The sequence below is a fragment of the Calidris pugnax genome, unplaced genomic scaffold (assembly GCF_001431845.1).
Source record: "Calidris pugnax isolate Ruff unplaced genomic scaffold, ASM143184v1 scaffold17, whole genome shotgun sequence".
Taxonomy (NCBI): Eukaryota; Metazoa; Chordata; class Aves; order Charadriiformes; family Scolopacidae; genus Calidris; species Calidris pugnax.
The window spans coordinates 3554795-3581866 of NW_015090794.1; the positions used below are offsets into that span (position 1 = coordinate 3554795).

Genomic DNA, 27072 nt, shown 5'->3' on the forward strand with positions numbered 1-27072 from the left:
TCTCTATTAGAATTCCCATTGGCAATGCAGAAACACATTTGCTCTAGGAATTCAGCATCTTGATGTCCATTTGTTTCAGCCACCTTCCTGCATGTTGCAAATATGCACTTTGCCAGGATAAAGAAATCGTCATTATTTTGAACTAGAAGTCATTAATGCAAATTGGCATTATTTTAAGTCATTAACACAAAACTGCAGAATGTAGTATTTAGACTAAATATTAAACTGTAAATGAACATAATAATTTTACTAATCCACAAGGAGAAAAGCCATTTTCAAAAGCTTTTAAGGTAGCAGAGAAACAGAATCCTCTGGAATGCAATTCAGAGCAAGGCTAAAACTTGCCCCTGGAATGACTCAGGAAGAAATGCTTGCTCACTTTTTCTCCCTTTGGATTAGAGAAGGGACCTAGAAATATTAATTAGACTGAAAACAGCCTTTATGTATCCAAAGTCTCTAATTAGAGCCCTGCAAGCAATAAGATGTCAGACTGCAACTTATAAAGCCAAATACTTACCCCAACAGAGTTTCATCACTTAACTGGACAGATCCTTCTTGCATATTTTGAGCAAGAGCTGTTAGAGGAAGTTTTTTCTATGGAACAGAAGGTACAGTGCTTAGCTTAGTGCTGTTCACCCTTTCCAGCTTTCCTAGTACATCCCCTCTAAGATTTTTCTCTTTTTCCATATGGTTTCTATTATGCACATATGCAGCTTATTCTTTGACTTTAAGAAAATGCCAAGTCACAACAAGTTTCAAGCCTCAAGACTCCTGTTCTCAGATACTTTGAAAAGCACTTTATTCTCAGTCTTAGTTGGAATGACTGGCTCAAAAATGTATCTCTACTATTGTCAAAGACCATTAAACAGCTTTAACTTGAAATCTAAGCAACTAGCTTGTTATCTCTCTCTGCAGAGGTTTGTTCTGCAAGCCCCTGTTTTCAGGAGGTCTTTATTATTCAATAAAAGGAGAAAACTTGAATGTTAATTATTTCTCGTTCTAACTCCTTAAGAAAACCTACGTACGGCTTTGCTGAAGAGGGGCAGAAATCAAATATGTGCAGAAAAATATTTACATTTAATTGAAGAGGTCAGTGCACAAAGGTAATTCTTAATATAAGGAGCTTGGTCAGAGTTGCAGAGTATCTTCTCTTCTTAGTCGGATCTTATGAAAACTGTAAATACTCAGCATGTTGCAGAAACAAGCGAGCGTCCTGACACTACTAAAGCACTCCAAGGTCCTAAATCTGAATGGGGAATTACAGGTAGCCCTTAATCAAATAACCTCAATGTGTGAGATAATTTTACAGAGTTTTTCTTCTCTTGGCTAATCTGAGGCATAGCAGCTCATCAGTATTTATAAAGGCAGACTGTGATTCAGACTAGTCTCAGAAGACAAGCCAAAGGGCAACCGTACTTACATGTCTCTTATCAGGATCTGTACCATGCTGGCCCTGAAAGCATGCAATTAATCGCTTCTGTGCAATGTGGCAAACAGATCTCACAGTGTCAAGACGTCTCTCAATCTAGTTGGCAGGACAGGGAGAGAGGAGGAAGAGAAAACAAAACAAAAAACAGAAGTTATTCCCCTGGCCTCAGCAGAAAATCTTCCTTCTGTACCACACTTAGCTCTGGCTTGCATATTTCTCAAGTTCTACAGCTTACAAGAAAATTCAGATGCTGAGCAGAAATGCCTGACAGCAAAAATGCTTGGGAAGAGATTTAAATTGCTTTTTTCTCAGTGGCACAGCAATTCAGTCAGAGCTCGCAATGCTCACAAAACTGGAGAGTGGAAGAGGGAGAAAAGTCTTGCCCCTGCTTTTTGTCTCTGCAAAAGAGAATCAGGTTGATACTTGACATCCAAGATAAATGGCACATGTAGATAACTAATTTAGGAAGAAAACTGTGGGGAAAAATCTCATATTTTTTCACTGTGACCTTGTAAAGTAGAAGGCTAAAGACATACCTGACTTCTCCTTTCACACTGGCCCAAACCCTATATACAGCAAGCTTTCTACTGGGTTTCCTTCTCTGGCCGTTACATTAAGTACAAAATCCCTATATGCTAAGCAAAATAGTATTTCCAGGGAGAGATTAATGGGATAAAAAAAGGGATGTGGAATAAATAATTAAAAAAAAAAAAGACGTCAATGCACAAACAGGAGTTCTGTTTACCACAGTGTATTTGAAACATGGCTTAATATACAGACTGTGAACATGACAAAGATATGCATTAATAAACTGTTCTTTTAAGGGATTTTAAGTAAGGAATTTGGACTATTTTATTTCAAAGAACACCAAAAGCAAACAAAGTGATGAGCACTGGGACAGAACTGCTTATGGCACTGAGTTCTCTATGCACAGAACCAAAAGAATGCGGTTTATCTGCATTTTGATGACTCACCAAGAATAAAAGGAGGCCTTTGGAATGGCTTCTATTTAAAAAGCAAGGAAAAAAAAAAGTAAATTTCACATGTAGAAATAATCTGAAAAGATTCCAGTTTTTGTTACAGCTCTAAAACCATTCCTATTACATTTTCAGGAGGGCAATAATTCTCCGCAGATTTTCTATCAATCATGAATATAGATTAGCTGAGAGAGTAGTAATTTTAGTGCTAAGTTTTTATGCCCTGTGTTAGCTCCTGTTAAGGGCACAGTATCTGGATTTAAAGCAGGAGATTGTTTTTTCCAGAGGAGGCAGACTGCTATGTTCCAATGAACATGAAATGCTGTGAATTTTCATTTAGAGTGCTATATGTCCAGGTAAGAAGGACATGTTTTCCTCCCAACAAGTATATTTGATGCTCCTATGATGGGATATGTATATCCCTAAAGCAGTTACAGCTGGAAGGTACAAAAACAGCTTGTAAAAACTACAACTACTAAAAGGGACAGCAGATCTGGCAAAAGAGGAGCCTTCAGGAGTGTGGGTTGGGAGAAGCTACGAGGAAGAAGATGCCAACAGAGGGAGGCACAGAGAGACGGGGACTTGTTGAGGATCAGCACAGAATTGCTGCTGTTGGATGAGAAAACACAGGACTGGGCTCCTCGTTTCCTTTCAGAGGAAGGGAGCAGCAGCCCTGCTAAGCTGCAGCCTGGAGGAGCACCCAAAGCTGTACTGCCCAGTAGCAGCCTTTGCAAGGCCAAAGGGAAGGTGGAAAAGAACCAGTATATGAGGGCTGATGAGTTGGAGGACGAATGTAGGAAGTTTCACTGGCTACACGAGGCACTACAGGGACTAAAAGCTCTTGAGGCCACAAGATAAACCCAAGTTGAGCTGCTCAAAAAGCTTTGTAAAATCTATCACGGTACAGTAGGGTGCAGAGAGACTACCCAAGAAGGGCATTGCCTTTTATTTATAGAGCATATATCAACAAGCTCAAAATCAAAACCATTTCCAAAAATGTCCATATGAAGATACATGACCAAGAAGGTACTGTTTGTGGTTTTCTGCTGCAGGTAAGATGACTCATTTCCGTTGGGCTATCTTCAGGAGTAAATACCACTAACACATTCTAAACCATCCTCTATTTCTGAAAGCATTTATTTTTTCAAGGTCACGCAGCTGAGACTTAAAATACTGAGCACAAGGTTTTTTCCCCACACTTGAAACATGGTGACATCCTGTAACTGAACTATCTTACACATCCCCAGCAGATTAAACCAGCCCTTGTCAGTCATGCGTGGTGGCTTACATTCTTTACAAAGGCTTTGGAGCACATATATTCCCAATAGCCTCTTTCTAGGCATTCGGAATGCCAAACTGAAAGGGCAGAAGACTGATAGGAAGAACATGACCCCAAAACTTCATGATAATATACTCTCCTCTCTGATCTGCTTTTTAGTTCTAAGATGTGAAGAAAACCATGAAGGACATTAATCTCCATTAAGCTACCTTTGAACTGAAAACGTGACCTACAGGCCATGCTGTCTGTAGCCACAGGGCATCCTCAGCGTAAAAAACATCACACAATTGCTTTATTATATGCTACAAGGGCATGCCAGAAAGTGGGTCTATTGTAGAAGCCTTTCCAGCACTGAATTATACTCCTTGTCTTTAGACAGGAACACATTTAACAGATATACTTGAAATGGAGTACTACACTTCAGAAAACAGAAAAAGAAGCTATGGCAATCCTATGTCAAAGTTTGAGCTAAATATAAAAAAAGAACACTGCAAAACATGTTTATAAAGTGAACAGTACCACGCTTTTAAGCTCTTTAGTTAGATAAGAGCCTTCCTCCCCTCCACAAGCCCCCAAGAGCAAACAAACAAGTGAGTAAATTCTTCCAGTTGGGTGTAGCCAGTCTGCTCTCGGCCTGGGAAAGCCTTGCTTGCAAAATTTTTTTGGCAACGAGCAGCAGTACTTTTGGCTTTTGCTTCTTGTTACTATTCTGCAGCTAACCAAGAAAACAGATGGGCCCCTGCAGGCTACCAAGGTGTTTTGACATCTTTCATGTTGTTTAATTGTATGCACCTCTTCAGAAATTAAAAATAGTGTTAAGGTACTTATGGTTCAAATAAAGCAGACCCCTGAAAAGCAGGGTAAAATGCTTCAGGTCAACTCATTTCACCATTACTCAAGATGATTTCATTTACTTGTGCCGAATTCAAGTTTTAAGGCTGATACATTCTTTCATCGTCGACTTTAATCTGAACAGCTGGAGAGACTTGGAGTACTGGCATCATTTGTTTGGCTTCCAGGTTTCATATACACATCCTGAATTTAAGCATACTCAAATGCTTTCTAATAGATTTGAAATAATGATTATACTCGAGGTCCTGTGGAACGGCTAGCCCGACTTCCCTTGCCAATTTATGTTCTGCCGTATTTCAAAAGGTAAACAGAGGAAGAAAACTACGTAGAACAAGTCTGTAGTCAAAATTGTTCCATATAATTAGTCAGCCTTGTTAATCTAGCAGTTACAACTAAAATTCCACCATGATAGTAATGTTTGATTAGATGATATACTTTAAAAAAGATGACAAGTCTGCAAACAAATCAAATGTCAGTGTGACAAATTTGAGACCAAACATCATAAGCTAAACAAGAAGCATTTGTATACTTATTTGGAGCAATTCCAGACATTCAGAAAATAATTGACATTATCTATTAGCAAGCAGTTGGCATGATTTTGCCACCTCTCTTAAGGCTGACCAAGTTGACCTCTTCAAGAGAAACAGAAATGAAGACAGAAACCAGCTGTGCCTAATCATAGTTTCTTCCCAGCTCATCCTCCTCCACCAGGCAGGCTGGCAAGTCATTAGCACTAATAGTTCATAAGCTTAGCAAGCCAGTTCATCTAATTACAAGAAAAAAATGCTTCCTCATTCACTTTATCAAGCTGTATGAGCGGCTTCAGAAACACAAGTACCTGAACTTCTCCATTCGAGTTGTACCATAGTTTTTTCATGTGCCAACAAGTCAGCCAAAGACATCTTTGTTTTCGTCCTTGTCATGTGCAGTATTTTTTTTCCTCACATTAGGTACTCCGCAAAACTCAGAAGGCTCAAAATTCACAAAGAGCATTTTAAAAATACATATTATTTGTGTTACAATACCTGCAACAGGTCTTCACTAAGTACCTCCGTTCTCTCAGCCCTAAGGGAGGAAAAAAGACCATTGTCAGACTAATTAGCATGTTCAGGGGCAAAGATTGCTACAATATTTTCAACAAAAAGTTTCAAGTTTCAAGTTGTAATCCCGTTAGGACCACTACTGCAAACACCACCACGTTCGTGATGTCGAGGAGTGACCACAGATGGCTCACCCAGCACAGGGTGCTTGGGAAAGCCTGACATTCCCGGAATTCCCAGCCCACAGCACAAATCCACTGCACCAAGCTCTAACGGTATTTCAGACTCCACACAGTTTTTAAACACAAAACAAACTGGAATCCTAAGTAACTTCATTTGAATGCAAAGATGTATTGAAGCAACTTGAATTTCACTCCATGTTGTTAATCAGGCAACATTAACAACGCACCCGAATGTAAAGGTATATAAAAACATGAGAAAAGCAGAACAACCAACTTCATCTTTTCATATTTCACCACTGCAGATCTTTATCCACCAGCGGAAAAGGCAGCCTGAACACCTTCCCTTAATCTTACATGCACACAACCTTTATCTGAAATCTCCCATTACCTCATTTTGCTGAATTCCGTAATACTGAAAGAATAGAAAAGGTTTATTACTTAAAAAGATGATCAGAAGTTAATAGTATTCCCAGTAAGGGTCCACCCTTAACAGAAAAGTAGCTGAATATTTACACATACTCCCAGACAAAACATTAACAGTTGTTACAAACATACTCAAACCTTTCCACACACAATCCCACACCTTCTTCCAATCTCAGTTTACACATAAACTTTGAATTGCTTAATGTTGACACAGATTTGTTTGGTGTTGACTCTTTTCCTATAACATGGCTTTATCCCACCTTTGCTAGATCTATAAAATAGAGGAAGATAGATTTAATTCACCCGTGACCTCCTTTACTTGGCTGTTCACCATTACTACACGTCTGTCGCTACAGAGGACCTGGAGGTGCTCCAGTACTTGATCTTCCTGTTCAGAGAGTTCCCCCCACCACTGTCCGGATTCCTCATCTACTACACTGACTTCCTTCTGGTCCTAAAATGTGTTTAATAACCTAGTGCAAGACTGGTAATGCACAGAAAGTTAATTTTCTTGATTAGGCTTCATCAGGAGCAAAATGCCTTGAAAAACTACATTCATTGACTTTAAGTTGTCTGGGGTTTTTTTTGGTTTTTTTTTTTTGTTTGTTTGTTTGGCTGGTTTCTTTTAAGGCATTTGACTTCAATTTCATGGCACATTATCAGCTTGAACTATTTGTGAACCATAAGGTGTTTAATAATTAAATACCAGAATATAGTAATGCTCAAAAACTCAACAAGATTAATACAAAAGCCACTTAAATATTTCAATAGGAACATAAACTGCCAGCTCTGTAATATTTATTTGTTTAGGAAAACACATACAAGATTGATAAACTTTTCTTCCACAAACAGAAATACTGTCTGATCAAAATCATATCCTATTAGAGTGCCGTTACTGGATTTAATTATTTTTAGGGTTTTTTTTTTTGGTCTTGCAAAATCCCACCAGCAATTACATGAAAGAATAAATGCATAAGAATACTCCTTTTATAGCAGCCCATGCTTAAACTGATTTTAATCTAATCTTAAATGGCAACTGCTACACACATCAGCTAACTGATGTGATACAATAATACAAAAGTACTAAATGCTTCTGTAGGAACACAGTGCTCTGCATGATAATGGTTTTACACAAAATTCTTGAGCAGCCAGAGATTTCTGTCCTTTAACAGACTGCATAAGAGATGAGCCATCTCTATTTCTAAAACCGAATTTGATACTGTACATGCCTTTCAAGAAGCAGGGGCTGTATTTACCATGGCTAACGTGGCCTTTGGTTTCAAACTCCATTTTCTTCTCAGTTCTGTTTTCCACCGGTGAATAGATGCCTTTCATGAAATTAAATTTTACCCGCCTTTAAGACAGAGTATGGCAGAGCATATACAACGCTACCGAATGGCCCGTTGCTTTAGCTTTGTACCTCACCCAGGCACATCTTAGCAAATGGCTCATCTTAAATCCCAAGTCAGCCTAAGCAATGCATATGAAAAGGCACCAATTCAAGCACCTGTCGGGTAAAATCCCATCCTGATCCAGGTGGCACGCTGTACATCAGGATCAACAGGTGAGGATTAAGGAGCCAGCGTGGAGAAGGGCTGAGCAGACTGTCGTTTATTGCCCTAAATTCGCTAAACCATACAGCTCAAGGTGTCTTCTGTAAAAACAGGCTTCTCAGAACAGCAGATGCAGCTGTTTATAAATAAAACAGCCTACTGGAAACTATTTAATTTTGACATTTAAGAATAGCTACTCACAGTTCCAACCATGTTAAGATTTTCTAGTTAAAGCAATCAGCATTTAGCAAAAGATTAGCAGGGCAGTTTGCTAGAGCTCCAGTAGCTGGGCTGCAGCCTTCACGCACAGCCAGGTCTCGGTCTCCTCCCCTTGCCTAGAAATCTGTTTAAGTGAAAATGCAGCTGGTTTCCATATCTGCATTACACAACGAAACTTGCACTGACTCCCCTGTATCTCTCTCTAGTCCTTAATTTGGCTCAGTAAGAGAAAGTTAGATTAGAGGAAGGCGTCAGCAGTTCATTCACCCTGGATGCTGACACACTTACACACTGACGTGACACAAAACAGACACCGTGGCAGCGGAGATCTGACATCCCAGAGGAGAACACACAGCCATAACCTAACCAGCAGCTTTCAGAAATAAAACAGCCACCTCAGGTGGCGTAATTCAAAACAACTTCTAAGAACATTTAGAGTACTTATAACTGGATATGTACACATCATTTAAACCACTGAACTGCTGATAATCATGAGATTTAGTGATTTACTGAAAGTTCACAGAATTTTTCCCACCCATGCAGCAATAATCAAAGCACTGTAAGATTTTGTAAATTCATTTTTAGCTACTGGGAATCACAAAATGCATTTTATAGAAATTACCTTTACAGAAAACAATGTTCCTTCTAATATTATTCCTTATCTGTCCTCAACAGAACCTTTCATTATACTACCATAAAGTTACTGGATGCTTTTGAAAGGCTTTAGCCACATGAATTTAAAACCAACAAACAGTATAGAACTTCCATACAACTACAGATTTATCAAAAAGTCGATTTCTCCTTCCTCTCCTTTGTCCTTGGAAATTAGATTCATTTGATGGAAAAGCAAAGACGGGTCAGTAACGTGCTAGTAGAAGTTTGTTTCCATTTAAAATACGGTCACCAGCAGACTGTATATCATTATGTGAAGTGCTAAACAATTTTCATGTATTTATCTCTGCACACCTAACAGGTTTATCAAGGATTTGAAGTCACAGCTTGAAAATCTGGATCTCCTCTCCTCTGATGTTTTCCCCAGTCATCCCTCGGTGGCAGCAGGACAGCGTCCCCAGGCCAGCGCCGATTTAGAAAAGCCACTGATGATGATGTCAGGTTCGGAAACGCAGAGAGGGAAGACCTCACCCTTCCTGCAGGCCCACATTCCACCTTTAATAAGGAAGCCAAGAAAGAGCCTCTAAATAATAGAGGTTTTCAGTGACCACAGCCACGAAACAGAAATTGCAACCTTGCAATACAGCACAGCTGATTCCTCAGCCAGCAGTCACCTGGGGAAAGAGCAACAAACCATCAAAGGTATCTCTGTCTTCCTCCCAGTAACAGGTACTACTAGTTTAAACTTTACATTTAACTGCAGCTTCATGGGAAGCTAATTCCTTACGCTGACTGATTAGAGAATAGGCAAGTTTACAAAAAGTAAAAGAATTCTTCTTCAGTGCTAATTAGTTTTGCCCTTATCCCTTATTAGGTCTTGTTTGTATCTTAACTAGTCAGTAGCATAAAGCGATGAAGAAATACAGCCTTCTGGAATGAAGAACTGATTAAGAATGGGAAGATTTTGTTGCAGAGTGCGTTCCCAAGGGCTTTCTCAGACCCCACAGCTCTGGTAGCTGCATCCAGCCTGGAGACCCTTCACTGGAAACCCCCCCACGGCACATCCCCACCACAGCCCAGCCCAAACCCAGATTACAGCAGCCGGGGCTGTTTACATTCCCAGCAGCTAAACTCAATACAGTCCAAACAGTTAAGTCTCAGTTGCAAAACGAGGTCCCTCCAAGCTATTACTAATGGGGAAAGCACGCCCTGCCCTCCCAGCCCCTCCCGTGCGCCGGGGGCCCCAAACATGCCGATTTGCGACCCAGCTGTTTGTGTAGGATCCATCCCCGTGCTTCGGGATGGCAGAGGGCAGGGAAACTGGGATCTGCTCAGCCCGGAGCCTCCCGACACCTTCTACGTGAGACGGGATGGAGCACGGCACGAGCAGCAGCCCGGACTCTGGGCACAGGGCTTGGCATCACTCCCTATGGGCTGCCCATATATAAAATAGCTGCTAGGCTGGCAGCAGGCCACTGGAAGCAGGAACAGAGCTGGTCCCCTGGGAAAGGAGGGTCTCTGAGAACCAAAGGTGAAGTTTTTTTTCTGCTACACTAGGCAGGAGACCTGCCACGCCAAGAACCTTTATGTGAATCGGGGTCCAGAGTTTTTCCAATTAAAATTCAGCAGCGCATTTGAAGAGACTGCTTCTAAAACCCAAACTGAACAAACATTTGTTGCAGCTGTAATCACCTCCTTAATGAGCAAAGAGGATCAAAACTACTGAATTCCTTAAAAACGGTACTTTCAAACTATTTCCCACACTGAGTTAGGACATTTTGCCCACCATAAGCATCCAAAGCACAGAGTTCCCCGAGCTCCAAAAGCAGCTCCTGGCTTCTTCAGCGCCTCTCTCCTGCCACTGCTACACTTGGTGCAGCCGGGGGGTAAATCAGCCCAGGCAGCCAAGCTGACCTAAAATAATCCGGCAGAAACAGTTCCTTTTTCAGCCAATTCAGCTCCCCAAATTCACCCTTTAAACAAAGAACCTCTCTGACACAGCTCCGGGGTGGGAACAGGTAGCAAAGAGCAGCTTAGGCTCCCAGTACAGCTCAGGTGAACAATGTATGAAGAATGTGGCATTCACCAAAGACAGACAAAAAGCCTGAGGCAGAGCTAGGTTTTCACTTTCTGATACTGTTACACTGAGAAACTATAATTTTCAACAAAATATTTGTTGCCAAATTCACTCTTGAAACAATTTTTATTTTTTCTTTAAATACAAAAAATACTATACTTAACATGAAATACGAGATGCCACATAAATGCTGGTGCCATTTTCTGTTTGGGGGTGGCATGGCCAGAAATAATTGCCTTAACTGACTCCAAGCAAAAAAACCAAGATACTTGAGAGTGGAAAGACTGTTATTTTTTATTCTAGACACGTTAATTATAATACCTTAGCTTGCTGTGGCATTTTGAAAATATACTGCATGTGCCCTCAATTGGCCTTCTCTAAGTGTTTTATAGCATTGTTACTCCCTGCCTGGCTCCATCATGGTCAGGGTGAGCAGAGTAGCTTTAACAGGTTTAAAATTGGTCCCCTCACTTTTTCATTTTACAGCTCCTTCACCATTCCAGGCCTGAAATCTTCTCTGTACATCTGGAAACAGCAGATGAGGATTCCTGAGATAAAAGTGTTTATCTTCTACCAGGAAAGAATTTACATTTCCATGTATAAAATGAAGAGGCTCTATTTAAACCATTTGAAATCTCACAGGTTTCACAGCAGGATCCTGTCCACCACCAGGGCATCAGTCCTGACCTGGAGGCCGATCTCCCAAGCTACAAAACCAGTGGAAATTTACACCCTGAAAGGCTAACAAGGAAGGAACAAGCGCAATCCTGACATGAAGAGCCATAAAAACTTGGAGATTCACAACAGAACAAGTGACTCAGTTCAAATGTCAAAGTGGAAACAGAAACCTTGACTCACGGGCTGGGGATGGGAGGTGGAGCTGGCGGGAGGTGATGCTACAGGAGGGTTGTTTGCTTCATGACGAAACTAGTCCACGTTCCTGAATTCTGGAAAGATTTCAGCGGAAGCGAGGAGACATCCACCCGAAACATGAGACAAAATTAAAGCTAGCCCTCCCTGCCGTTTGATTTTCCTTAAACAAAGCATTTGTTTGTTACCAAGAGTAACCAGATTAGCTTTGCTGCCTGAGTTAACACTTCAGAGCACCTTTGCCGGGCTGGCAGCACATCCTGCCTGCTTTCCGCATACAATAGGCAGGATTTGCTGCCAGGAAAAATGAAAGAATCAGCAGCTCTGTTCCAAAACAAGGAATCCAGAATTAGATTACCATTTTCCTTCTAAAAGGTTTGCTTTTTTAACATTCACTAAGACAAACTTCATAGAAAATGTAACTTAAAGGCGTTTCAGAACTACCAGCTTACATTTCCCCATTTGACATTGTACTTAATTCCAGGAACAGGCTTCCTTTTTAAGCGGAGTAAACCCTGCATTTTACAATGCAAGTTTATGGAACCTAATTATGAAACACATCAAACAATTTTAAATCCTATGAAAATTTCAATTGGGAGAAATTGCTGAAACAGCTGAACAAGTCCAGAGGCAGACCCAGTGATGCCCTTTCAGTAAGGATGCAGGTGAAGCACCAACGTACAGATGAAGCGACTCCTGAGTGCCATTTATCGTACACTTAAAGTGACTGCTGCAGTCAGTATCCAAATGTGAAATAATTAATTGTTTATGGCAGTATCTTCCTTAATTTTCACTTGGTTTTGACTTTAAGAAATCAAGGAGATGCAAGGAGCCTCTTGTTTCACACTCAGAAGAAGGTGTGAAGATTTTTCTCTGCCCTTTCCTCCTCCCAGGCAGCCAGGCTCACGCAAAGGCTCCTGATCTGGACTAGAATTTAAAGTACAGGTTGCAACATACACATTTCCCTCTCCTCCTCTTCTGTCTAGATCCCACATTTGTATATGCTTTTCAGAAGCCAAGATCTTTAACACATTAACAGATCTTTCCAGTAACGTGCTAGTAGAAGTTTGTTTCCATTTAAAATACGGTCACCAGCAGACTGTATATCATTATGTGAAGTGCTAAACAATTTTCATGTATTTATCTCTGCACACCTAACAGGTTTATCAAGGATTTGAAGTCACAGCTTGAAAATCTGGATCTCCTCTCCTCTGATGTTTTCCCCAGTCATCCCTCGGTGGCAGCAGGACAGCGTCCCCAGGCCAGCGCCGATTTAGAAAAGCCACTGATGATGATGTCAGGTTCGGAAACGCAGAGAGGGAAGACCTCACCCTTCCTGCAGGCCCACATTCCACCTTTAATAAGGAAGCCGAGAAAGAGCCTCGAAATAATAGAGGTTTTCAGTGACCACAGCCACGAAACAGAAATTGCAACCTTGCAATACAGCACAGCTGATTCCTCAGCCAGCAGTCACCTGGGGAAAGAGCAACAAACCATCAAAGGTATCTCTGTCTTCCTCCCAGTAACAGGTACTACTAGTTTAAACTTTACATTTAACTGCAGCTTCATGGGAAGCTAATTCCTTACGCTGACTGATTAGAGAATAGGCAAGTTTACAAAAAGTAAAAGAATTCTTCTTCAGTGCTAATTAGTTTTGCCCTTATCCCTTATTAGGTCTTGTTTGTATCTTAACTAGTCAGTAGCATAAAGCGATGAAGAAATACAGCCTTCTGGAATGAAGAACTGATTAAGAACGGGAAGATTTTGTTGCAGAGTGCGTTCCCAAGGGCTTTCTCAGACCCCACAGCTCTGGTAGCTGCATCCAGCCTGGAGACCCTTCACTGGAAACCCCCCCACGGCACATCCCCACCACAGCCCAGCCCAAACCCAGATTACAGCAGCCGGGGCTGTTTACATTCCCAGCAGCTAAACTCAATACAGTCCAAACAGTTAAGTCTCAGTTGCAAAACGAGGTCCCTCCAAGCTATTACTAATGGGGAAAGCACGCCCTGCCCTCCCAGCCCCTCCCGTGCGCCGGGGGCCCCAAACATGCCGATTTGCGACCCAGCTGTTTGTGTAGGATCCATCCCCGTGCTTCGGGATGGCAGAGGGCAGGGAAACTGGGATCTGCTCAGCCCGGAGCCTCCCGACACCTTCTACGTGAGACGGGATGGAGCACGGCACGAGCAGCAGCCCGGACTCTGGGCACAGGGCTTGGCATCACTCCCTATGGGCTGCCCATATATAAAATAGCTGCTAGGCTGGCAGCAGGCCACTGGAAGCAGGAACAGAGCTGGTCCCCTGGGAAAGGAGGGTCTCTGAGAACCAAAGGTGAAGTTTTTTTTCTGCTACACTAGGCAGGAGACCTGCCACGCCAAGAACCTTTATGTGAATCGGGGTCCAGAGTTTTTCCAATTAAAATTCAGCAGCGCATTTGAAGAGACTGCTTCTAAAACCCAAACTGAACAAACATTTGTTGCAGCTGTAATCACCTCCTTAATGAGCAAAGAGGATCAAAACTACTGAATTCCTTAAAAACGGTACTTTCAAACTATTTCCCACACTGAGTTAGGACATTTTGCCCACCATAAGCATCCAAAGCACAGAGTTCCCCGAGCTCCAAAAGCAGCTCCTGGCTTCTTCAGCGCCTCTCTCCTGCCACTGCTACACTTGGTGCAGCCGGGGGGTAAATCAGCCCAGGCAGCCAAGCTGACCTAAAATAATCCGGCAGAAACAGTTCCTTTTTCAGCCAATTCAGCTCCCCAAATTCACCCTTTAGACAAAGAACCTCTCTGACACAGCTCCGGGGTGGGAACAGGTAGCAAAGAGCAGCTTAGGCTCCCAGTACAGCTCAGGTGAACAATGTATGAAGAATGTGGCATTCACCAAAGACAGACAAAAAGCCTGAGGCAGAGCTAGGTTTTCACTTTCTGATACTGTTACACTGAGAAACTATAATTTTCAACAAAATATTTGTTGCCAAATTCACTCTTGAAACAATTTTTATTTTTTCTTTAAATACAAAAAATACTATACTTAACATGAAATACGAGATGCCACATAAATGCTGGTGCCATTTTCTGTTTGGGGGTGGCATGGCCAGAAATAATTGCCTTAACTGACTCCAAGCAAAAAAACCAAGATACTTGAGAGTGGAAAGACTGTTATTTTTTATTCTAGACACGTTAATTATAATACCTTAGCTTGCTGTGGCATTTTGAAAATATACTGCATGTGCCCTCAATTGGCCTTCTCTAAGTGTTTTATAGCATTGTTACTCCCTGCCTGGCTCCATCATGGTCAGGGTGAGCAGAGTAGCTTTAACAGGTTTAAAATTGGTCCCCTCACTTTTTCATTTTACAGCTCCTTCACCATTCCAGGCCTGAAATCTTCTCTGTACATCTGGAAACAGCAGATGAGGATTCCTGAGATAAAAGTGTTTATCTTCTACCAGGAAAGAATTTACATTTCCATGTATAAAATGAAGAGGCTCTATTTAAACCATTTGAAATCTCACAGGTTTCACAGCAGGATCCTGTCCACCACCAGGGCATCAGTCCTGACCTGGAGGCCGATCTCCCAAGCTACAAAACCAGTGGAAATTTACACCCTGAAAGGCTAACAAGGAAGGAACAAGCGCAATCCTGACATGAAGAGCCATAAAAACTTGGAGATTCACAACAGAACAAGTGACTCAGTTCAAATGTCAAAGTGGAAACAGAAACCTTGACTCACGGGCTGGGGATGGGAGGTGGAGCTGGCGGGAGGTGATGCTACAGGAGGGTTGTTTGCTTCATGACGAAACTAGTCCACGTTCCTGAATTCTGGAAAGATTTCAGCGGAAGCGAGGAGACATCCACCCGAAACATGAGACAAAATTAAAGCTAGCCCTCCCTGCCGTTTGATTTTCCTTAAACAAAGCATTTGTTTGTTACCAAGAGTAACCAGATTAGCTTTGCTGCCTGAGTTAACACTTCAGAGCACCTTTGCCGGGCTGGCAGCACATCCTGCCTGCTTTCCGCATACAATAGGCAGGATTTGCTGCCAGGAAAAATGAAAGAATCAGCAGCTCTGTTCCAAAACAAGGAATCCAGAATTAGATTACCATTTTCCTTCTAAAAGGTTTGCTTTTTTAACATTCACTAAGACAAACTTCATAGAAAATGTAACTTAAAGGCGTTTCAGAACTACCAGCTTACATTTCCCCATTTGACATTGTACTTAATTCCAGGAACAGGCTTCCTTTTTAAGCGGAGTAAACCCTGCATTTTACAATGCAAGTTTATGGAACCTAATTATGAAACACATCAAACAATTTTAAATCCTATGAAAATTTCAATTGGGAGAAATTGCTGAAACAGCTGAACAAGTCCAGAGGCAGACCCAGTGATGCCCTTTCAGTAAGGATGCAGGTGAAGCACCAACGTACAGATGAAGCGACTCCTGAGTGCCATTTATCGTACACTTAAAGTGACTGCTGCAGTCAGTATCCAAATGTGAAATAATTAATTGTTTATGGCAGTATCTTCCTTAATTTTCACTTGGTTTTGACTTTAAGAAATCAAGGAGATGCAAGGAGCCTCTTGTTTCACACTCAGAAGAAGGTGTGAAGATTTTTCTCTGCCCTTTCCTCCTCCCAGGCAGCCAGGCTCACGCAAAGGCTCCTGATCTGGACTAGAATTTAAAGTACAGGTTGCAACATACACATTTCCCTCTCCTCCTCTTCTGTCTAGATCCCACATTTGTATATGCTTTTCAGAAGCCAAGATCTTTAACACATTAACAGATCTTTCTGTGCAACTGGAAAGCAAAAAACCTACAATTGTGGCCTTCACCAACACGTATAGTAAAGGTCACTTTTCAAAACCACTTTATTACGAAGGATTTATTTTGCTTTCTTTGGCAGCCTATGGCAATACTCAGCTTTCTGGATATGCTGTAGGAGTTTGGTTTCACCTGCACAGCATCCTGAAGACAAGCCAGAGCAGAAACGTGTTTGGCCAAGCAGACTTCTCACCACAGAAACCACGTTCATTATGTCACACAAGCCCCAAAATAATCCCTACCATAAAAAAACCCCAGTGTTCATACTGAAAGTAAGGTAAGGAATTGGGATCCTTGGTGCTGTAGGATTGTTTTCAAGAGAAACTAGCATGACCCACGGTAAGTACCAATATTCTGTGAGCTATTTCAAACATTTTAAAATCACTTCAGAATGACTGTCAGGTGACAGTCACCATTTTCAAGATCTACTTGTATTTACTGAACACCACTCACAACCAGTCACCAGTTAGACTTGAGTTTGCCTACTGTCCCTGTTTTTTCACCCAAATTGACAATATAAACTGCTGCACGAGTACTAAAATTGTTTTCTCTGTAACCTGGTGACCACTGATGCTCTAATGGCAGTAGCAGGAATCACAGCAAAGGCTGCTGTTTCGGAGGAGACAACCCACCAGCCCACTTCCCATGGAAGGTCCACGCTGCAGTGATGTTCAGGTCACCAGTTTTAACCCATGGAGTTACTGCAGTTTCTGAGCTTCAAATCCTTTAGAATAGCTTTAAAAAAATGGTGCATCAGCTCTAAGGCACTAAAATATTTCATTAATTGAGATCTTTATCTTCAGAAACCCAGGAGCTGCAAAACTACAATTGAGGCCTGAATAAGCAAAAGAAGATTTCTGCTCCTTTGTCTTCCTTTCTCCATTGAGCTCCTCCATCAAAATGCTTGGTCTCTCAATCTAAAAGCTGCAGCTCTGCTCTCTTCCATAATCTCAGCTATCCGATGTGGAAGAATGAAGCCTGCCTCCTCTAATTAAAGGCAGACCAGGCTTTAGGAAGATAATCATCTTGGAAAGAAAGCAGACTGTTCCTTTGCAGTTGCAGGGAAACACATGACAGACTGTTCGCATTAGGGGATCTGAAATGCCTTCCCTAAATGAAATGGATCCAAGGCTCCTCTCCCAAGCGAGGCAGTAAATTTAGCTATTTAGAACAACAGCGGCTGAAGCCAAATCCTATTTTAAGGGCCGCTCTCGGAGGTACAGCAAGGCCCTGCTCTGCCCTTCAGAACTCCAACCCCCTCCTTGTAAAATAGATGTTTTTAATATTAGATATTGAGAATTAAACCAAATATAGTGCAATGGGAGGAAAAAATACTGTTCAAACAGTGAGTCTATGTAACAAATCTAGGTAGATAATTTTGAGTCACATGCACTGCAAACGAGAGATTAAGTTGAACTTTCTATATGGCAAAACCACAATTGTGGTTTAAATGCAGAAGCAGATTTAAAGCAATTTTGTTTGATGGAGGAAACGATGTTTTAGTGAGCAGCCTTTGATGAGTCTGATAGCTTTAAAATTTCTGGATACAAATAAAAATTTTACAGTTAAGTGTTTCCAGTTGACCACTGTCCCAGCAAATCAAATACTTATTGCTAACCTACTATTTCATAATATGAACAAAGTTATAGCTAACAAAGCTCTCCCTGTATTCTTTTCGACTTTCAAAAAAAACCAAACCTCCACTCAGAGTGCATGTTAGGCCAATATAACAAAATGTGGCTTTTTAAAATGTGCATTCGATCTGTAAAAGTATTAATACCTTCAGAAGGAAATGCAAAGTTCTGCTGCAGGGGATTAAAATTCTAAATGCTTAAACCCAGTCAGGATGAAATTTAACAGCAGTCATGTTTCTTCCCCAAAGCAGAAGCTCCTATGTAAGGCTGTCACAAATTAGTGATAAAAACCCCCAAGGAATGCGAGACAAAACTAAGCTACACAAGAAACTTTCTAAAGCTATCCAATCACAATGTATTTTCTATGCCTTGCTTTTCCCCCTTAATTTATTTATTACCATATAAATTTCCCACACTAAGTGCACTCTACTTAACGTTACTATAGAACTTGAATTTTCCAAACATATCAATTATTAATATAATTTATTTAAAAATGTATACAAACATCCTTCACAATAACTTGGTAACAAACTGGTTTTAATATTTAGTTGCCCGGTATTTATTTACATTAAAAACCTTATTTTCACACAAGGTCCTTCCCTCCTCCAAGGAAGCAACAACCTTCTACTTAGGTAGAATAATTTTATCTAAAATTAGCTGGGTACAATTTTAATAAGAGAGACAGTAGAGCAGAAAGCAACCTAAATAATTATTGAATTAGCTATTCCTTCATCTCAGGTGCAATTTTACAATCTCTGCAAGCCAAAATAAATGCAGCTGCTGCCAAAGTGGGATTTCCCCTGCCGCCTCCGTGCTCCAGCAGCGCTCACAGCCAGAGTCCCATCAGAGCACTAGGTCTGGTTGAAAATTAACCCATCTAAAGCAGTAGAAATAAATCACCCTGCAGCCACCTCCCCTCCCTGGGCTGGCTCTTCTTGTCCCTCCAGAGCATTTGTGCCAGCTCGAGCCACCACCAAATCAAGCCCAGCACAAGGAACAAGCGATGGATTCCTCCCTCACATGCTTCTCTACAACCTTTCTCCTTTCAAGGGTCCTGCCCAAAACAGTCCCTCTTCCCTGAATATCAGGTATAGGTCCCTGCTCCTCACGTCCCTCCCCTGCATCAGCAGCAGTCACAGGCAGTTCAGACTGGAATTACATCCCATAAAAATGACTCGTTTCCAGTTGTCTCGGTCCCCTCCCTGGACCACCCCATGGCTGCCCCACTCCCCGTCCCCGGGCAGGGGAACTGGCACCAGAGCAGGGACAGGGGAATTCTGTCCCTTTTAGCAACAGCAGCTACTTAAGATCATATTAAGCTGATCACAAAACTGCACCCTGGGGCCAACATTTCATTAACACGGAGGTGACATCAGCTGGCAGAGCTGCTGAAAAATGTTGTTGTTGTGTCCTCCCTCCTGCCACCCTCGGCTGCTCCCATCTCCCTTTCCCTGGCACAAGCATCTCCACTAGTCTCCAGCTCAAAGGGCTGACCCGGCTGACAACTAACCTGGTTGGAAGAAAACCCATTTTTTTCAGTCAGATTAACTTCACCACCAAGGTGACACGTGCGAGCACAGAGAAGGGGTGGGGGGATCCATGGAAGGGTAGTTTGGGAATCGACGCTTTGCAAAACGGGCACTGCTGTAAAGCCCGATGCAGCTGAACCTCTTGACCACAAAAGTTTGGGCAGCAGCTGGTGTTTCTGGCCAAAAGAACGGCTCATGAATTTCCTACACGTGGGTTTGGCAGCTTTTAGTTTTAGGCAAAGACTGCCAAACCACCTGCTGACATGAGAACTCCTTCACATTTAAAGAGAAAGGGGAAAAAAAGGCAAAAACCCACCAAAAAACCTCAAACTGACCCTGAACTTTCGAACAAGACACCACTTTCCATTCTAGCCACAAAAAAGGTTCCAAGAAGCAGTACCACCTTTCGCAAAGGCAAACCTTCTACAGCGCAGACATGTTTGAATAGGAAAACTATGCCATACAGGAATGAGCAAAATACACTGAACTACTTAAAAAAAAAATCCTGGGCATATGTTGCATATTTGTTTGGGTATTTTGCATTTTGGCAGGATATTTCAGTTTATTACCTTCCTTAAGTGTTAAAAAACTCCAGTCTAAAAATGAACATTTCAGCAAAGGTAATGCTGTTCTTAATTTAATATACTGTCCAGACAGGTCTATTTTAAGTTCGGGGATTCACAAAACTGGCAAGAGAAAGCCTTTGAAAGGGAACCAAACTGAATCAACACAAAAAGCAAAACAAGGAAACACAGAAAAGGCAGAACAATGAAGTAGGAATAGAAACTAAAAAGCAAAAAGGAGTTGGAAGCTTTGAAATAACAGTTAAAAAAAAAGGATAGGGGATTTCAGGGACTGGAGGTTATATAAAATCAACTAATAGGCCGGTGACAAAATAGGGATTATTCTTCATGCCTACTGTTTCACAATGAAGCCTTTGCACTGATTTTCTGATCAGTAGCCACGATTAACAATTAATGGCTGAGCCCTTCATTATGTTTCACCAACAGGAAAGAGTTTCTGCGCCGAGTCTGACAATTAGTCTGCAATTGAGACGACTCATCCCATTACTGGGGTTTACGGCACTGAATATAGATGTGTGTTTTTATGTTGCTTAGATACAGTGTATACAAGAGCACATTAATGTGTATAACATGCAGAACTATGCCATGACCACCCTGCCACGCGTTGCATAGGATGTTTTTTGCTGTTCCAGCATAAAACCAAAAGTTTCAGAAAGAAATAGGAGTCTCAGACTAACAGTCTAATCAGGGTTTATTAACCTGTTCTGCATTTCTTCAACACACACTTGGACCTGCTGTTACAAAACCAGGATTAGTTTATCCTACTGTTCCATTCCTACAAAAAACACCAGATCAGAACACTTGATCTGCGTACCAAATCGGCTTACAGCAGGACAAGCCAGTTCAACATTCAACTGAAAGAGAAGCTCTAACAGTTTAGCTCACATTTATTTTCCTGTATGAAAATGTTAGCTATCTCCCCTTCATTTTCTACAGAAAACAGAACTTTAAATCAGGTGGATTAACATTTCCTATTGACAATTAGTTCACAGATGACAAAAAAAAAGTTGGCATTTGAATAATCTGCTGTACTTTTCAAAGTCATATCACAGCTATAACTTCCCAATCTGCACACAAGGCAATTTATCTTCTAAAGAAGGGTCAACCTTTATAACTTAATTTTCCTGTCACTGGCTAAAGTAGCTTTTTGTAGCCTCACCTCTGTCACCAAGGACGTGTGTGCATGTGCATGCCCCAAGTGGCAGGCTCCAACAGCATCAACCCTTCTCAGCAATGACCTACCTTTTCTGTGCAATGCTCAGCTGCACAAGTCACCACTTTTCCAGAGTGAAAATTAATGAAAGGAAGTGTCGTTGGGATATTAAGAAATACGCAATATAGCCAAGGAGAATATTTATGCAAAAATCTCAGTTCAGTGACTTCTGGCAGAGGACAACTTGTAAGACAGAAGGAAAAAACTCCTCCTTTATGGATCCTTCTCGTCTAAAACTGATTCAGACATTTTGCATACTCATTTTTTTTGCAGATCTCCTGGCTCTTTGATTCACTCCTCTGCAGCCACTCCAGGATGTTTCTGTCATTTTGCAATGCAATTAACTTCACAAGAAAACAATCTGTGTCAAGGAAGAAAAAAAAAAAAACCAGGCTCCACCTCACTTAGGAGAAGAACTTGTGACCTCACCCAGCTGGTGTGTATTTATGAAAGCTCGTTTCCTGTTGAGACAGCAGGACTGGCCAAGCAGAAGATGCACGACCATTCTGACATGCTTTTATCTGCCATGGAATAGCGGTTACGAACGCAAAGCTTTTAAGGCTGTTTGGTTCCTAAGGAATAAATTTTAACCAAAATGTTCTAATTCAGTCAGCAAAGCAATGGTGCGGATAAAAAGGATTGTAGAAAGTTCCCCTTTTTTTTTTGTCTTGTCTAGACATTAAGTGCTGCTTTAGGCACGACAGCGTCGGTGAGGACCAAATTTAGCCTTGCTTTCAAGACTGGTACCTGTAACAAGCAGGCAACCCTGAAAAAATGGGGTAATCAAGCACACTAATCTGTTCAAATCACTTGATATGTCACCACCAGCTGCTGTGAAGCTACTTGGTTCTGAATTACAGGAGATCAGCCATATCTTACCCAGCTTAATTTGCATTATTCAACTGCCAAAGGTTGCAGATCAGAGCTGTGCCATGGCAAATGGGAGACAGCTAATTGCTGGGTCTCTGTAAGACAGGGGGCTGGAGCTACTTCTATTTTAAGTTATGAAACCTTTATGGAAACTGTGCACAATATCAGAAAACACTTCTAACACAGTAAGACACTTTTTATTTAACCACATCCTAAAAAGATCATATGTATTTGGCGTTTCATCATTCGCTAATACAATGACCTCTAAAGAGCCATTCTGGTCACAGATCCATTATCATAACCTAAAAATACCATGCAAGTATCTAAGAAATACACTTGCTTTCATAAATTCCAAGTGTATCGCATTACAGCATCAGGTTGAAACAGCTTGTTAGATCACTTCTAGCTATTTTAGCAGATTAAATCATAACTATTTTAGGATTTTGACTCGGGGCATAACCTGATATTAAAATTATTCGCTCTAAAGAGCCACCATCAGATCAAATTAGAATCAAGGAATCACAGCTTCATCCACCAAGAGGGTAATACCAAGTTTATTTTGTTTACATGAATAAACATCAGAAGAGTTGGATTTCTCCAGAGTGCAGGTTCACAGCCGACAGCTCAGCAGCTGTCACTAAAGCAGATTCATGTATATTTTTACCTTCATTACTCTGCCGTTATGTCAGATACCAAAACCTCCACCGTGGATGTACCTAACCCCCCTGGACAGTATAGCCTTTCCTACTCTTCCAGCCTCCTCTGCTTCCCGGCGGTGCTTCCCCCCGGCAGCCGCACAGGTGACTCAGGCTCCAGTTACGTGCTGTGCCACATTTGGTACAATCATTATTTCTGCCTTAGACCCTTCAAAACCCTGTGAAACCACCTGAGAAATCTCTGCACAGAAAAATGACATTTTATCCATCTTTTTAAGGCAACACAAGACGGTGCTTTCCTGAGGCAGATGCTCCCTTTGCCCTTGCTGTGCAATCCTGACCCCCAGCAAACCAGGAAGCCCAAGATGATCCAGCTACAACAGATCCTACAGCATCTGTCTGTCTATCCTCAATGTTTTATCAGTCATGGAATCACAGAATTGTAAGAGTTGGAAGGGACCTCTAGAGATCATCTAGTCCAACTCCCCCATCCTCTGATCTGTTTCATCAAGCAGCAGCACAATGAACAGAGCCAAAGGAGGTGGTGAGGGCATGCGTGCAAGAGAGGAATTAATATTTCTCAAGTCCTCAAGTTTGGAATCTTTTAGGTTCTTTTTCTGCAAGAAAAATCTCAAGTATTTTACACACTGCCCGCTCAGTTGACACACAAGCCTGCCACCAAGTTAAATAATCCCTCTTTTCTTCTAACCAACAGGCTTTAGCTAGTTCTCTAGCTAAACAACAATTTATTAAGGTATCTTCCAGTCAACAAAATTTAGCACTAAACTAAACCAAGTCATTCTTCATTACTGAATACCAGAAATTTTTACCTGAGTTTGAAAGGCACTTCCTACATCTACTACGGGGAAGGAAAATAACTGAAGCTTTACTTGCCCTGGAAGCACCCACTGCCCAGGAAAATAAGGTAACACATGCAAAAGCTCATTCTTACAGACGGCAGGCGCAGAGACACATGTTTCTCTGCTACATGATTTCACTTGTGAAAACAAATAGTTGAAACTGTTGAGATTTGGACTTTGGGAGATGCAGAGGAGCAGACGACAGCTGTAACACATTCTTCATCTGTTTGGTAAAGCAGAGCTCTGCGTTAGCAACGATGGCGCAGTCAATGACCACCACGTGCCTGGTGCTATCAGACATCAGCCCCACAGAAGCCACCTCTGGCTCAGGAAGCTCCTGAGACAGACACAGCTGGTGGCCATGAGAAGATGCGTGGGAACTACCACGGGACAGCTGGGCCTCGCAGCCTCCCAACGTCATCTGCTTCTGGCCGCTGGACGTTGGGCAAGACAGAGGCAGCCCAGCCGAGGCGTTCCTAGGTTTTCATGTGGTCTGGAATTGGATCAGAAGTGATGAGGCTTTTTAAGCTGAGGGCTGAGCCAATACTTACTCATTGGATTTAAAACCTGTTGCTGCCCTTGGAAGAGCACTACTTCGTGTTGCACTTGTATCTGGAAAGTTTAATACGGTGGTTTTCTGGAAAACACCACACTGCAATGCAATAAAGGCTTAGCATTAAACACAGCAAACAACTTCTGCAGAGAAACATGTTAAAAACTCAATTTCTTAACAGTTTCTGAGCGTAAGGATTTTTAATGACCTAGACTTTAAACCGACATGAGATCATCTCGATCCCTGAGGAATTAAGAGATACTGATAAACTGTCTTTACAAAACTTGGAGGGAACACCTAGAAGCAGGCCAGAATACACTCCTTTGTTTTCTGACCATCTGCTCACAGACAAAACCTCTCTTCTTCCCAGGGGTTCCAGCACAGCAATACAGCTCCTCACAGGCAGCAGCAGGCACTCAGCCTTACAGACCTCACCAGCTCACTACTTGCCCACCGAGATGAAACGACTGAAGAAAGTCACTTAAGTCCTCAACTTAGCTAAATTCAGGTAATTTTTCCTTTGGCTTTGGCAATCCTCTTTGAAGGGTACATTGATCAATGGGATTAACAGACACGCTTACAAAATTTAATCTAGACCACAGCTTGGACACAGTTTATATCCACAAGCTATTCCGTTTGTCCCTGCGTTAATGGCAGTCGCAAATACATTGACGAGTGCCAACTCTTACCACAAGAAGCAGCCCCACACTGAAAACATAATAGCTGCATGTTTTTTCTATAATTGGAAGTTTGTACTGTTAGAAAAATCAGATTCCTGAGCTGCACAACACATTACATTGTGTCAGTTTTCCCCAAAGGGTGCAGGAAATAGATAAATATGCAGATACCGAGAAACTTTGTTGATACTGCTGAGGCTGGAAGCAGTGTTAAAGGGGCAACTGTTGGTTCTTCCCTTGCTTGCATCTCAGATGGAAACACCATTTCCCAAAGCCCTGCACTTCTGCACAGCCCATAGAGAAGCCCTGAAGCGGCTGAGGGGCAATGAAAAGCCCATGCTGCTGTTTATGCCAACTCTGGTGTTTCAGCCAATATAAAGCTTCGTGCCTCCTGGCTCTGCCCCCTCAACAGCCAAACTACTCACACGCAGATAACACACTCCCTTCACTACGATACACCAGGGCTTTGGCATCTGCACATGTTTTTATTTCAATCAGTCGATGACGGTCAGTTACGTGAAGTCCAAAAGTCTGCACACGCTCAGGAAAACAGATCTTCCCTAATTCAATCCACTCAGACCCTTTAAACCTGTCATTGAATTAATCTTCCATCCAGAAAGATCTAAGTCAATGTTCTAATTAAAGAGACCTCGAACTTCATTGGGAGATAAACAGGAAATGTTTAAGATAACTACTATAAACACTGAAACGAGATTTTTTTCTTTTTCTTTTCCCGAGTACTCAGATATAGACAAGTGCCAACCTAAAAGACCAAGCACAAAGCAGATTCTCCCCCTGCCAATAAATACGAACATATTTCATGTTGTTTACCACTTTTTCAAACACCTTTACCAATGACAATCATTCCAAGTAAATAACGCTCATCATACTTAGCTTCTTTTTAAAGGATGTCTGGGTGAGCCAGGATCACACTAAATTATTTTTTCCACACAAGAACTGCAAAAACATGAAAGAAGTATTTCTTTGACATTAAATGGCATTGTAGGGTTAATGTTATACCGGCTGACTGAACGTAGCTCCACTGTATGCAATCATTCATAGAATCGTAACAGTCATTTTAATGTAACTTGTTTTAATGTCATAATTATGTTACAGTAACAACAATTCCGACTTGCAGATTGCCAAGTGGCTTGAAGAAACACTAAATATAGTTTAGCATAGTACTTTTTATGCAGGGCATGAGCTATTAAAAGACAGATTTAAATACTCCTATGGAGTCACAGTAATGTCATCTGCACAGGGCCTGGAAAAACCTATTCGTATACCAGAAGCTGTATTTAAACAGTGGAAAACTAGTAAAGAAGCTACAGTATGCTAGCTTCTTGCATAAAAAAGATCTTTCTAAGGAGGTTTGTGGTCTCTCCCAGATTTCTAATTAGTCAGATCTGCTTGTCCCTGGTTTAAATTACTCTAACAGCCTAAGGGCAGATAGAGTATCTCTCCTAGTAAGTATATCCATCTCTATCAGTCTTGATCTTCGCCAGACCTAAAATTTCCAGACCAGTTGGCTAGAATAACTTTTAATCTGTATGGTACTCTGCTGATTGCACCTAAAAGATGAAAAAATAAATTGATGGGAACAACATTAATAGTCATATTCCCAGTGGCAGGAAAGCCTAGCCCGTGTAAAATTGTTAGACAGTCTAACAAGTGTCATTAATTACCAACCTGTTTTTCTGTAAGTAAACAGCATTATACAAACATCTCTGTGGACTCATTCCTCATATGAATTACTTAGCTATGTAGTTCAAATGCTTATTAGTGTATCATTTGAAAGCCTTTAATGACAATACCTCTGAACATTTATTTTCATCAGAGATGACTGCAACTATAAAGCAAAATACTTCCTGAGCTTCTAATCAAAATCTGTCTCCCTTTGTAATTTATAAAAGAGTATGAAAATTAGAAAACAAGCCCTTGTAGATATCTGAAGAATTGCCTTTGTTGACATCTTACACAATATAATCCTTTTCATTTCTGAGCCTAAAACACAGCTGATCTGCTAGGATGAGTACCTGCTCAGGAAGCATCCCAAGGAAAGGCACAAACACACTAGGAAGGTCGTACCTCACCTCTTCAAATCTGTCAAAAAGCACGCACTAAAGCCTATTGCACGACTTCCACTTCACAGGGCACTG

The 27072-nt window shown here is 41.5% G+C and overlaps 1 protein-coding gene across 7 annotated transcripts in view; it reads right to left on the reverse strand.

Annotated features, from left to right (window-relative positions):
* Nucleotides 1-27072, reverse strand: part of ARHGAP17 (Rho GTPase activating protein 17) — a 53382-nt gene that overhangs the window by 21155 nt on the left and 5155 nt on the right. For all 7 annotated transcript variants that reach the window (XM_014936344.1, XM_014936337.1, XM_014936338.1 and 4 more), the window contains exons 2-4: nucleotides 5563-5602; nucleotides 1421-1525; nucleotides 518-594 (exon numbers count right to left, since the gene is read on the reverse strand). In XM_014936344.1, the coding sequence (XP_014791830.1) occupies nucleotides 518-594; nucleotides 1421-1525; nucleotides 5563-5602 (222 nt within the window). The remainder of the gene's footprint in view (nucleotides 1-517; nucleotides 595-1420; nucleotides 1526-5562; nucleotides 5603-27072) is intronic.